General features: G+C 40.4%; 1 protein-coding gene across 3 annotated transcripts; it reads right to left on the reverse strand.

Moving 5' to 3' along the window:
• Nucleotides 1-3,737: 3,737 nt before the first annotated feature.
• Nucleotides 3,738-10,459, reverse strand: BTF3 (basic transcription factor 3). Of its 3 annotated transcripts, none has more exons than XM_019983023.2 (6): nucleotides 10,306-10,459; nucleotides 9,646-9,714; nucleotides 6,717-6,830; nucleotides 6,204-6,405; nucleotides 5,068-5,124; nucleotides 3,738-4,180 (listed from the first exon to the last, which is right to left on the reverse strand). In XM_019983023.2, exons 2-6 carry the CDS (start codon nucleotides 9,712-9,714, stop codon nucleotides 4,134-4,136), a joined length of 489 nt encoding a protein of 162 aa, XP_019838582.1. In that variant the 5' UTR covers nucleotides 10,306-10,459; the 3' UTR covers nucleotides 3,738-4,133. The 3 variants fall into 3 exon arrangements, with proteins under 3 accessions (XP_019838582.1, XP_019838581.1, XP_070630652.1); XM_019983022.2 differs by lacking the exon at nucleotides 10,306-10,459 and adding an exon at nucleotides 10,068-10,299; XM_070774551.1 differs by lacking the exon at nucleotides 9,646-9,714 and having other exon boundaries at nucleotides 10,306-10,435.
• Between the last annotated feature and the right edge of the window lie 3,800 nt (nucleotides 10,460-14,259).

Here is a 14,259-nt window from a genome sequence, read left to right on the forward strand (position 1 = left end):
TGCCCAAAGTGTTCAGGCTGGAGATGTGATACTGTTTTCTTTGCCGACTGTGCCTGCATTCCCAGAACTCGCTGCAAAGATGGCATTCAAGACTGTGCTGACTGGAGTGATGAAAATTTATGTGAATAGAAGCTTTTTTAAACTATTATTTTGGAAAGACTAAAAACAGTTATTAATTCTGTTTAGACTTTTCTCCCCATAATATGACATATGTATCTTAAAGGTGTGTGTAGAGGGGGTGGTATGGAGGGAGTTACTAAAGCACAAATCGAGTGTTATGTAATAGAGAACAAAATGATGGATAGAAATCAGACCCAACCTTTAGTGACCTTTGGCCTGTTTTTAAACTTTAAATTTGTTTCCAATTTTTAGAATGTAGCTTTCTGTCCTTACACACAGGGTTATAATGATACAAATGTACTCTAGTTCAGTTATTTCAACAAGGTTTTTAATCCTGGGACTTCCCTGGTGGTCCCGTGGCTAAGACTCCACACTTTCAATGCAGGGGGCCCAGGTTCCATCCCTGGTCAGGGAACTAGATCCCATATGCCACAACCAAGAGTTTGTATGCCGTAACTAAAAAAGAAAGAGATCTCACATGCTGCAACTAAAACCTGAGGCAGCCAAATAAAAAAATAAAACTTAAAAAAAAAGAATATTAATCCTAAGAATCCTCAGTTCATAATTGATGTCTCTTTATTAGTGTAACCCTGGTTTAGAGCCAACTGAAAGTAAGTTTGATTCAAAAGCAGTGGATGGCAGCCAGCAAATAGGGATAAGAGCCAAAAGATCAACCAGATCAGAATCATCTGCCCTCCAGCCTGCCAGGACCTGAAATTCTTTATGGTAGGTACTAAGGTCAAAAAAGCAGACCTGGGTTTGAGTCTCACCCTACTACTTATGAGCTTCCCTGGTGGCTCAGATGGTAAAGTATCTGCCTGCAATGCAGGAGACCTGGGTTCAATCCCTAGGTTGGGAAGATCCCCTGGAGGAGGGCATGGCAACCCACTCCAATACACTTGCCTGGAGAATCCCCACGGACAGAGGAACTTGGTGGGCTACAGTCCATGGGATCACAAAGATTCAGACACGACTGAGTGACTAAGCACACACACACACATTACTCCTCAAGGGGTATGTTTTAAGGGCTCTCTTATCTGAATAATGTGACTCTTTACAGACTTTTATAACAATCGGTAATCACAACCTAAAATCAAAATTGCTAGGAGGAATATCAACCACCTCAGATATGCAGATGACACTCTAATGGCAAAAAGTGAAGAACTAAAGAGCCTCTTAATGAGGGTGAAAGGGGAGAGTGGAAAAGCTGGCTTAAAACTCAGCATTCAAAAAACTAAGATCATGGCATCCGGTCCCATCACTTCCTAGCAAACAGATGGGATGGGGAAAAAGTGGCAAATTTTTTCTTGGGCTCCAAAATCACTGTGGGTGGTGACTGCAGCCATGAAATCAGAAGATGCTTGGTCCTTAGAAGAAAAGCTATGACAAACCTAAAGGTTGGATGACATCACCAACTCAGTAGACCTGAGTTTGAGCAAACTCCGGGAGATAGTGAAGGACAGGGAAGTCTGGCATGCTGCAGTCCATGGGGTTGGAGAGTTGGACACCACTTGGTGACTCAACAAGATGGTATGCGTTGTACAGTGCTTAAGGTACTAATAGCCACAGGAATTGTGGGCAACTAAAGAAAAATTGTAAGGACATGGTGGACTCTATTAGCTGAAAAAAAAAATTTGCTCTCCTTTTGTGGGGGAGGATTATACTTCCCCAATCCTCATGGCTACCAGACTATGTACACGCCTTGTCTGGCTGCCAACATTTGTTAATGACGTGTATCACTTTCCAACCTAAGTTTGAAGAGCCAGCCTGTTGTTTGCAATCTTTTTCCTGTCCTGAGACTGGTAATGCTGATTCAAGGCTGTTTTTTGGAGTAAAGTGGGGCCCAGCCACAGGCAAACCACAAACATCAAGTGATACTGAAAATGTTACAAGAAAAACCTTACTTGTCCATAGCCACCAACACACCACCAGATCCTTTAAATAATGAACTGAACAAGTAACATTTTGAGATTGTTAGGGAAAAATTCTCTGAGCATAGGCAAAACAGGGGTAACCTTAGCCAGCATCTGCTTCAAGCAGTAAGTGGCCCTGGGATAAGCCTTGCCTGGAAATCTATTGCAAATCTCTATTTAGACCCTCTCCTGTACAGATCAAAGGCAAGTAACTGAAAGAGTGTTCAGATAGTGGCCTTTTCACATGCTCAAGCCAGCCTATCACTGCAATCTCTTGGGGTGAGCGGAGAACATTTCTAAATGTGCTAGTGAAGAAAGCATCCTCAGGGAGCTCACAAGAAATGCAAATCCTTGGGCCCTTCTCCAAGTCTTCTCAATCCTCTGCCCTCCAAGCAAGCCACTGCACTTGCTTTAGCCAGTTACATACAAGAAGTGATAGTGCAACAGCTTTAAGAGCCAGCACATGACCCATCATCCTCACTCTGCCAGATGGAGGCTGCTTCATCAGTCTGGGACCGGGAGTACGTAGCATAGCCCACCTGACCCACAAGTCTGGAGACGCGTACTTATGTTTTGTAATTTTGTAAACCACTGAGGCTTTAGTCCTAGCTCATCCTAGTCCTACTGTAGCAGCACATCTTAATAGAAATATAGTTAAGATATGCACACACTTTTCTCATAGCATCTCATTTTTGTGAGTTAAATAATAGTGACTTTTAGATACAGTTGTATAACTTCAACAGGTACTTTTAAATTGGTATGGAAATTTAAAATGAATTCTTTTTGTTGCAAGCAGAAACTAAGGTATGATTGCTAATACAGTTTTTAAAAAGTAGCCCTATACTGCAAGAGTTTTCTGGGGTAATCGTAACTGTTTAGTATCCTGTGGTGGCAGTCACATCACATATTAACATTCTTACAACTGTCACTTTTACTCTATGTTAATTTTAAAAGTAAAAAAAGTTTAAGGAAAACAGTGCTCATTTAAAGTGTTATCACTTAAGGTGACACTTCTTTTTTTTTTTCAGGCATCTTAGAGAATTATTACCTAGAAGGGAGCGAAGAAATTAACTGTTTTTTTTAAGTAAACCCAATCCCAGGGACAGAGGAACCTGGTAGGAGGCCGTCTACGGGGTTGCACAGAGTCGGACACGACTGAAGTGACTTAGCAGCAGCAGCAGTTGTTATCTCGGAGCAGGCAATCGCACCCCACTCCAGTACTCTTGCCTGGAAAATCCCATGGACAGAGGAGCCTGGTGGGCTGCAGTCCATGGGGTTGCTAAGTGTCGGACACAACTGAGCAACTTCACTTTCACTTTTCACTTTCATGCATTGGAGAAGGAAATGGCAACCCACTCCAGTGTTCTTGCCTGGAGAATCCCAGGGATGGGGAGCCTGGTGAGCTGCTTTCTATGGGGTTGCACAGAGTCAGACACGACTGAAGCGACTTAGCAGCAGCAGCAGCAGCAGTTATATCTACAAAATGGAGCTAATAGTCCCTACTTCATAGATTGAGGATTAAATGAAAGAAAACTATTATATATAAGACACTTAGTATCTTTACAATACAGACAATATTAAGAGGAAACACTCCACTCACCCACCAGAGAATATTTTCTTATAATTACACCCATCACAAACCACGGAAGCCCAAGACCCACTGGAGAAAACGTTTTCCAACATAAGAATTTTATACCACCACTGTTACTTATATGGTCATTTAAATCTTTAATCAGATTCCATCCATGATTAGCAGTCATATTACATGCCATGATTAGCTGTCTATAAACAATTTTGCCTTCTGTGTACAAATTGGTATCAATGAAATAAAAAATAAAACCATATACTAGGCAAAGAATTTTATTTATCTTTGTCTCAAACTTTATTCTTAGGCTTCTTCAGCTTCATTAGCTGCAAAGAATGAATTGTATATAAGCAAAAACTGAAAAGAGCTGCAGTGTCCAGGGGCTTAGGCTTAAAAATATTAGAGATCTAGATTTTATCAGATCCATAAACAAAATTTTAAAAAGCAGTCATAATATAAAATAGCAGCTCCCAGTAACTTCTTCAAGATTTATCTTCTTCAGAAGTTAACTCAATTCAGTTTGCTTCATTCTTGGAAGCCTCATCAAAATTCTCCACAAGATCTAGGAAAAGAAAAAAGAGAAACTCAGGAAAAAAACCAAGTTTACAAAAATAATCATCAGTTGTTAAAAAGGAGATAGGAAAATGCTCTCAAAATATATCCTACAGTTAAAATTAGGATATATATTAAGACATTTTTTATTTCCAATGAGGCCACTAACCATTCGATATATTTTGAAGTGTATAATTTGACATATAAATAACACAAGGAAAAGAGGGAGATATTAATTTTCAATGACACAACTACTATGCTTAAAGAATATATATGCCCCCTCCCTTCCCACTCCATTCTAAGAATTACAGTTTAGCAATGTAATATATTAGTCATGTTAGGGCAGAAACAAAGAATACCACGACACAATTTGAAGTTTTCCTTGACACCTCAGGACACCTGTCTATGCAAAGCAGTATTTCTGAGTCTAGGCAGTCTACTGTCCAATATTTGTTTCACAACAAAATAAATTATCCAGTGACAGCCAGGATAGAAAAATGCCTCACTATTGCCAAACAGGTTTTTCTGCTGATTTTAGAGTGATTATATACCAAGATATTTCTACAACTTCTTCATGCCGTCTCATACATCTATAGATCTCATACATCAGTGGGAAACAGGTGATTTGTGATCTACAAGTAGCTATTATACTGAGGTTACAACATACATACCTATTAACTCAATATTTAAGGTTAGATACCTTCCTAGGATTCCAAACAGAAAAACCAAGCCTAGAAACCTAACTTCCAACTGAATAACACTGTGATTTTTCCCCTTCTCCCTCTGCTCCACTTTACCCTATGACCCGCCTCCCCAGGTAATCTTTCCTATGGTGCAAAGATTCTTCATTCTCCCTTGCTAAGATTCTCTAGTTTAACCACAAGTGAAGGTTCCTACCTGGAACTTCATCATCATCCTCCTCTCCAGTGGCAAGTGGTGCTTTTCCATCCACAGCTGTGAAAGAAAACGTGAGTGTTCAACAAACATTAACCAAGAGAACAACAGATCAAAAGCCAAATGCTGTTACAACTCAGGTTTATGGTGACATGTGGGATTTCATTTATAATACTAGCAGTAACATGATAATCTCATGTCCACAAATAAGCAAGAATACTAGTACCAGCCAACACGCCAAATTCCAAACCCATCCTTTCAATCCCACTGACCTACAACAGGGTAAAGGTAAATTCACATACCAAAAAACCTTTACTGAAGTGAAAATAAAAAACCAAAAAACTAAAGGTGCCTTTGACTGATAAGCCTGCACTTTCCTTTTACTACACAAGCGAGAGCGAACTACACTTGAAAGGTGAGACCTCACAGTACTAGCCGTATATAATTTTCCGTGGCATCCTTCAAAAGCCTACCTCAGCTATGAAAGCAGGCTTTTCAGCAAGAAAAAACAAGCAAACACACACACAGACATACAAATTGATTAAAGCAGAGTGAGCAAATGTCAAGAAAAACATGGATGACTAAATAGCAGGTCATATAATAAATCTTGATTCATTATTTCCACTGCTCAAAATTTTAATCAGAGGCCTTCAGCATAAAGTAGCTATCCCCCTTATGTACAACCTATTCAACCACACAACCAACCTTCTGCTCTAAACAGAATCCTCATTACACCATAATCCAGAGTAGTGGCAAGCCAATTCTTGAAGACTATTGGCAATACCAGTTGAATTTGTAAAACTAAAGAATATATTTTAATATATTTTAATCTAAACTGCCATTCATTTTTAAAAAGTCCTCATTTCTAACTAAAAAAGGTAAAATTTTTAGTCTCTGATCTAAAAGAGAAAGCTAGTAGAAAAACATTTCATTTAATCAAGTATAATGATCATAGCATACCAGATAAACTACTGAACACACTAAGAACACCGGCTTAAAATCAATATAAAAATTTATATTCTTTAGAGGAAAGTTTACATTTCCAAATTTAAAGATACTCGTATCTATTTGCATCATACATTTCAGAACTCTACTGGTAAGTCAGTCACCCTGAGCAAAACCGCTACTAGCAAACTCACATTGTTTGGGCAGAGCTTCAGCCAGTCTCCTTAAACTGGTCAGACTGTCGGCACCAAGCTGGTTTAAGATGCTGGGGAGCATTTCTGTCAGTTGCTTTGTCTCAGCGTGGCCCGTAATGGTGAAAGTGTTTGCTGCCAGAGATGCCTGAACTTTAGGGTTGTTAAAGTGGATCACTGTTCCTTGATTTGTGAACATATTCACCTAAAAAGAAAAGAAAAAGTTAAACTAGCAACACCCATCAAAATCTCTTTAAAACTGAACATTTTTATTAAGCAGAAGCAGAAGTCTAAGCAACCTGTATTTCACTGTACTGCAGAAGCAAAATTCTGCCTGAAATGGAAATTACGACCTAATCGCTGTACCCTTAGTAATTTCCCTGATATTAATTGAGTACAAACAAATATTTTAGAGATGAAATTCTCTGCTGGAAGTAGAGTCAAAAATCATAAATGCATGAACAATAGTTTTTAGCCAAATCTTAATTTTGTGAAGAAATAAAATTTGACACTTACCTCTTCAATACCAGAGATATTGTTTACCCCTAACTTCTTTAAAGAGAACTGAAGTTTTTTGTCATCTGCTGTTGCTGTTCTATGAACCACCTTCTTCTTTCTGCGAGCAGTTCCCTATTGGAGGGAGAAAAAGAAAGAATACAGCACATGTTTATGCCACAAGAGGCATTTTCAAATGGACAGTTTCTAATTCCTTTCTGGCTTCTCAATCTGTGTTAAGAAAATTACAATAACCACAACCTTTTATGCAGTGAGTAGGCATATTAAGGCACTGATGAAAGCCAAAAGAGGGGAATGAAGAAAATTGCATACAAATCCTTCATAACTTCTACACTTCTAGTTTTGTCAGATATAAAGGAGTGATCTTTCCCAACTTTTACTTTTTAACATTATCTGCTCTAGAAATTATCTGAGGTAGCATGTGCCAACCTTAGTTAAGCCTCATTTAGAAACTCCATGTCAATAACCATTATTTAACCTTCTGTTTTTATATTAAAGAAAAACCAACCTTCATTAATATTCACAGGCAAGATCCTAAAGACACAAGTCTATACACAGACTTCTACAGCACCTAAGAGTAAAACCCGAATTTCTTACCTTACCAGGCCCCTACACAATCTGCCCTGCCCCTACTATGCCACTCTTGACACTGCTACACACACATTTACCTTCAGCCAAGTAAACCTTCTTGCTCTTCCTTAAATAGGCCAAATATGCAAACAGGAGTCTCTGCATGTACTGCTCCCTCTTGTAACATTTGCACGACTCCCTACCTCACTTCAGATTTCTGCTCTTATGTCACCAAACCTGAGTGGCCTTTCCCAACCAACCAGTGAAAAACAGAAATTCCCACTCTATCTATCCAGGTTTTTCTTCCATCTAGTAGAGTACAGTATCTATACTCACTGAAGGCATACAACTTGATGAATGAATAAAATACAGTCTTCAGGAAGACTTGCCTCCTGTGCACTTACACCCAATCTCCACATACCCATCTTCCCAAAGCTCAAGCCACCATCTGTTTGTGCCTCCCCCAAACTGCAGTTAACACCCAATCACCACGACCTCTGCGTGTTGAAAATGCTTCCATTTCACTATGTATACTACACTATGAAAAGTTTCCTACTTTTTTAAAGATGCCTATCCCTCCTACTAGGACTAAAGTCCCCCTCTAACGACTTTCAACTTCTTAAATTTTATACTCTCAGGATTGAGCAATAGTAAAGCCTTAAACAAATCATAGTGTACCTGAAGAAAATATCAATAGCTACAAAAAATATGGGTTATGAAACCCCTCAAAAACCTTTAAGAATAAACATTATCTTGAAGTGGTCATGCAGATACCCTGGTTTCCAAAGAATTCTCTCTAAAATACATCCCAAAGAATTACATAAGATTCTAAAAACAAAACCAGTCTGCATTCTTTATGTTTCACACTCTTGACATTCAATTTTTACTGAAATAATTTATTATCAATGCTCTGACCAGATATTGAAAAAAAGGGCCTTCACAGCATTTACCTAAAAATACCTAATGCTTGTAGATACCTCTAAAGCAACACTAACTCATCTAATTTCATATACCACAGTAAGTAGGTTTCTTAAAAGGTGAAGAAAATGTTCCCACATTACAATGATGACAGAAAGACTACCTACATTAACAATTAAAATTTAACCCTACATGGGCCTTAAGAATCTTCAACTTCCCTGTACTCTAGAATCTCTTTTACAAGTTAAAGGCTAATGATCAGATTAACAACAACAACAGGCACACAAGCACATTATTCACCTGACTCCTCTGAAACCTGCACTGAAAGGAATGATGATTAACAACCTACAGGAGCACCCAAACATCGACCCACAAGGAATGAGTCTTCTTGGCACCTGAAGGTCACATCTAGCTTGTAACAATTGCTAAAAAAGAAGAAACACCTACTACTGTTAATGGGTAGGTGCTGATCTGAAAACCAGCTTTGGGAGACGACGGGAGGGGAGGATTGGATCCTTTCACTACTGGCAAAATCAGTACTTAACAGACTCAACTTGAAGTCAAATGCTTAAAGTGGGAAAAACTAATAGACAATAAACTTGTAGCATGGAAGCTTTATACAAGTTTTACCAAGTAAAGACATGTTCTGTTTCAACAGGCTACCACACCTTGTTAAGCACTAGGAACGTACTAACACAATGCAAAATAACATTCGGTAGACCTCTGGTAGAGTGGATTTTTTTATTTAAGCAAATTAGAGAATCTAAATCTTATCAAGTTCAAAAAAGAATCCCCTTGAAGGGGACCAGCAGCCACCAGAAAAAATCAATTAACCAAAACCTGATCATTTAAAAACCTGCCACTCATCACTCTCATTTTCTCAGTTTTAGTGTAATTAAAAGTAAAAATGGAAAGATACCTACACAGGTAGTATTTCCAAATCCAGTCATTGCTCTTGCATCCCTATGCAAAGTACCTATAAGAATGACATCTTCAAATACCCCGGAAAATATACAACTACTCTAGACTGCATTTAGCTAAGAAAAGATTACAGAAACGTCTTAATTTACAAGTGACCTGAACTTCCAACTATTAAGTACAATTACCCACAGCCATTTGAAAAGATAGGTGAAACTTAAATTCAGTTTTAGTTGTTTATTAAAAAAAAAAAAATCAAGCACCGACTTTACACAACTTAGGTTATAAAGTCAATGACAAAACAAGCCAAGGGTTTTAAGGGCCACGTGATGACCTAACTGAAATGATACACAGACTACATTGTATATCTAATTTAATTCCTGCCATTCCCTTCACACGATTTGCTAGTTCGGTGAAATGCCCTCTCGAAACAAAGTGACAAGTCAGTTATATTAGAAATCAAAGGAGAAAAAACCTAAACCACAAAGCTTCAAAACAAAAACCCCCAACTATTTAAACTTACTTTCCCACCAATGCGCACTTGTGCCTGCAGTTTGGCGAGTTTCTCCTGGTTCATGATAGTTTCTTTCATCTAAAAAAACAGGAAACCCTCAGCGAGGAAAGCTCTAGTTCACTCCAGCATTCCACGCTCGTTATTTCCCAAGACACCAGCAGAATACATGTCCTATACAGGCGAAGGCCTGGATCCCAAACCCACCCCGCCAAGCTCCCGAATTTCAATTTTCGAGGGAGCCCAAAGAGCACCCGCTTTCCCATCCCACTCCCACAACTCCCCAGCTCTTTACAAGCCCAGAGAAAGGGCTCTAATCCACGCCGGATCGCCCCCACCCCCACCAACCCCCACCCCCACCCCCCGGCCCCGGCCTGGCCTCGGCCTAGCCAGGGCCTGCCCTGCCCAGCCACTCTCCGCAAGCCTCGCGGTACCTGAGGCTCCTGTCCTCGGGTTCCGCCGGGAGGTGGAGGAAGAGATGCCGCCGCCTCGCCCCCAGGGCAGCCGCCCCTGGCCCGACCTCGACCCCGAGAGTCAGCCTGAGTGGGTGCGCCTGTCCGTCGCATCGCCTTCCTCTCCTCAGCCCTGTCCCTCCCTGTCTCGCTCCTTCCGGGAACTTCCCGCCCCCGTTCCCGTCCGCCTCCCACGCCGGCGTCCAGAGCCTTTTTGTACCTTGTTGGAGCGGAAATGGGGCCGCGCGGGGGACTAGGGTTGGCGCTCAGGTGGTCTCGGGCAGACCAGCTGAGGTTAGGCGCACACACGCGGGGACGCAAGATGGCAGCTAGAGGGAGGCCGGAAGTGACGCAACGCCACTTCCTCCAAAAGTCAGGAAACGGACTTCTGCGAGCGCTCAGTGCCTGGCTGCGCACGCGCGGCCTCACGGGGCCGCGTTTGTGACGGTTCCGTGTGCCCTCCTTCCCTCGTCCAGCAATGGCAGGGTTGAGACCGCAGGAGAGACTAGGCTGGCAGCACCGCGAGTGGCCCTGGGAAGGCTGTGGAGGGGCCAGAGAACACGGTTCTTTGCATAGTTAGGGTTGAGTAAGTCGCACTGTCTCAGGGCCCCATCCCCAAGTTCTAAAGGCTCAGAAGACAGCGCCTGTTAACGTTTGCGGAAATAAGTGGGGCAACTAGAGTGTGCTCACCTATTTAGCCAACTCGCCACTCGCTGGGAGGTGTAGATTGGAGCAATCATCGGAATGCTTTAGAATTTCCCCTTCCGCCCGATTTAATCTTTACTAAGAGCTTTTGTTTAAAAAAAAAAAAGGCTAATTTAGCTTTCCAAAGTTAGGTTGGTTGCTGGACCATGGTTCAGAATTTCTGGGAAGCGTGTTCAGAAAGCAGACCTGAGTCCTATCTCTCAGCGATTCATTCCGACTGAGGATAGGAGGAAGTAATCTGCAATTCAGCAGGTGGCTAACCACTTTAGATCCGTGAACTTACTTACCTTACTTCTTATGAGTCTTAGATAAAAAGTTGACTACTTGATACCAGTTGACATGGATTTGACTATTAGCGATTCACAGTTGAGAATTAATGAACTAGGGTCTTAATAACAATTTTCCACTGGGTTAATGCTGTGTTGGCTCTTTGTTGAATCCTCACAGAAAGCTTATGAGATAGGTACTCTACATATTCATGGCGTGGGAACTGAGGCTTAGAGAATTAAAGGTGTGAAAATAGACATACACAGCCCCATCTTACCTCCACCAAGTCTATCCATCTATATGTATCTGAACGTGTTTGTTGTCTTCCCTCCTGTTACACATGAAAGAAATAGTCCCTCTGCTTGTTTCACTCAGGTCCTTGATTCTTCTGTTACTGCTTCCCTCTTATATCTGTTTTCTCCCTTTCAACTAGATCATTCTGCCAGTACACTGAATATGCCTTAGAATCAGGTATCTTAACAGAAAACAAAACAAAATTTTGACTTCTCTTCACCTCCAATCGAGCTTCGCTGGTGGCTCAGCTGGTAAAGAATCCGTCTGCAATGCAGGAGACTGGGATTTGATCCCTGGGCTGGGGCGATTTCCTGAAGATGGGAAAGGCTACCCACTCCAGCATTCTGGCCTGGAGAATTCCATGGATTGTATAGACCACGGGGTCGCAAAGAGTCGGACACGACTGAGTGACTTTCACTTCCCCTCCAGTCACTGCTTAATTTTTGTGTTCCTTTTTATAGCAAAATTTCTCCCCAAATTGTCTAAACCTCCGTCTTGAAAAATGCAGAGGCAAATTCTCAGTTCTCATTTTAGGCAGTATTTGACTCACTTCGCCCTTCTACATTTTCAAACATTTTCTTCTCTAAGCTTCCAGAACATCTCACCTGGTTTCCTTTTACTTTATTGGCATCTCTTCAGTCTGCTTTATTTTCTTCCTCTGACTTCTAAATATTAGAGATGCTCACATCTTAGTCCTATGTTCTTTTCTGTCTATATTCTCCCTAAATGGTTTCATCCCATGGTTATAAATATCTTCATTTTGGTAAGTCCTAAAATTATAATTCCAATTTTTTGACTATCAGACTGAACATTCTTTTTGCATTATTATGGAAAACTTCAGGCACATGAAATTAAAAATAATATAATGAACCTCCATAAGTTCATCACCCAATCATCAACCATTATTAAACTAACACATAGACTCATTGTTCTTTTTTTAACTGATTTTTTTCACTCACACACACTCACATTAGTATTTTAGCAGCAGGCAGGATGTTTCCCCAACCAGGGATCAAACCCCGACCTCTGTAGTGAAAGCACTGAATCCTAGCCACAAGGCCACCAGGAAACTCATTATTCTTAATATGGTAGGGTGATTACTTATTTTTCATTTTTGAAGTTGACATATTTGCAGACCTCTGTTCCATATATATTTTAGGTTTTGTTCAATTATTTGAATTTTTTTCCCCTGGGGATTGATTGTGTAGATTTGGGAAGCGTTTTAAATCTTTATTCATTAGTGTATGAGTCTGCATTCAATTGCAGGAAATATATCTGACTGTTTTAAATGTATACCGATTTAACATGGGGAATTGGTGTTTAGAATATTGTTTAAAGGGTTGGAGGAGCAGGCTTTCTGAAATGAGTCCCAGGATAATACTGCCAAACTGGGCTGTCAAGGAAACTACTACGCTGTCCCCTGGATGATGGAGAACCAGGACTCCACAACTGAACTTTTTGATGTTAAGAATACACTGCTGTAGCTACAATTCAAAAATTTAGAAGATATTGTAACAGTAAGTACTCAAAGCAAATGACTAGGCTTTGGAAAGCTGCTGCAGAAAATACCAGGATCTTAACCATGCTCACCAGCCAAAACACAAAGTAGCAAAAAATTTTTTGCTACTTCCCAAATTTTACTTAAATGTATCCAGTTGACAGAAATCACTTACCTCTAGAACTCTAACTGCCTGCAGAATTGTAGTGTTTAAAATTTCAAGATTTATAGGACAAGAAAGGAAGCTTGAAAGAACTTTGAATGCTGATTCTTCACATTCACAACCACCATAATGCATCTGTTTTTCAAATATTTTATGCACTTCAATAGACATAACTTTTTGAAGATCTTATTCAGTCTTTGTTAGCTGGATTCCCAGGCATAAAATAGTCTTTTTTTTTTTTTTTTTTAGATATTGCAAATATCTTCTCGTGGTCTGTTACATTTGTAGTACCCTTGTTGAACAAAATCATTACTTTTTAACCTCAAGGTGATGCATCAATTTACAGAATATATGAGCAACAGAAAAAAATGAATTCCACAGAAGGCAGTCAACAAAATTCAGGTTCCAGGAAATCACAGGACAGTTAATCTGGTTATTTCAACAAATAAAATTTAAAGTAAAAAAGCGGGAAAAGGAGGATAGAGGGGGTTCCTTAGCTAAAAAGAAACCTAAGAGAAATATCTTCTCCCCACCCCCCATAAAAAAGAAAAGAAAGTCCAGGCAAAGCTAGAGTGTTTAGGGATGCATGATAAAAATGAAAAAAAGATGGTCAGAAACATTAGGATAGTAGCTATTCTTGAAGAAGAAGGGTTGTAATTGGAAGGAGACAATGTGGAAGGTTGCTAGGGTGGTGAGCAAGTGTCTCTCTATTGACCTGTTGCTGCTGCTGCTAAGTCGCTTTAGTCGTGTCTGACTCTGTGCGACCCCATGGACGGCAGCCCACCAGGCTCCCCCGTCCCTGGGATTCTCCAGGCAAGAACACTGGAGTGGGTTGCCATTTCCTTCTCCAATGCATGAAAGTGAAAAGTGAAAGTGAAGTCGCTCAGTCGTGTCCAACTCTTAGCGACCCCATGGACTGCAGCCCACCAGGCTCCTTCATCCATGGGATTTTCTAGGCAAGAGTGCTGGAGTGGGGTGCCACTGCCTTCTCCATTGACCTGTTAGTGGTATGCAATTTTCTGTATTTGCTATACTTAACCATAAAAGTTTTTTAAAAGGATGAAAAGCAATATATATAAAATACCAAGTTATGTGCATATTTAAGGTCATATTTCAATGTTAGAATGGTGTGGTATAAACAGAAATATATATTTGGACTTTGTCCCAGGTTTCTGGGCCACAGCTCCTAACACCCTTGGAGTGGTAAGAGTGTCTTTCGTATACTAACAAGATGATAAGCGTGTTGG

The sequence above is a fragment of the Bos indicus genome, chromosome 20 (genome assembly GCF_029378745.1).
Source record: "Bos indicus isolate NIAB-ARS_2022 breed Sahiwal x Tharparkar chromosome 20, NIAB-ARS_B.indTharparkar_mat_pri_1.0, whole genome shotgun sequence".
NCBI lineage: Eukaryota > Metazoa > Chordata > Mammalia > Artiodactyla > Bovidae > Bos > Bos indicus.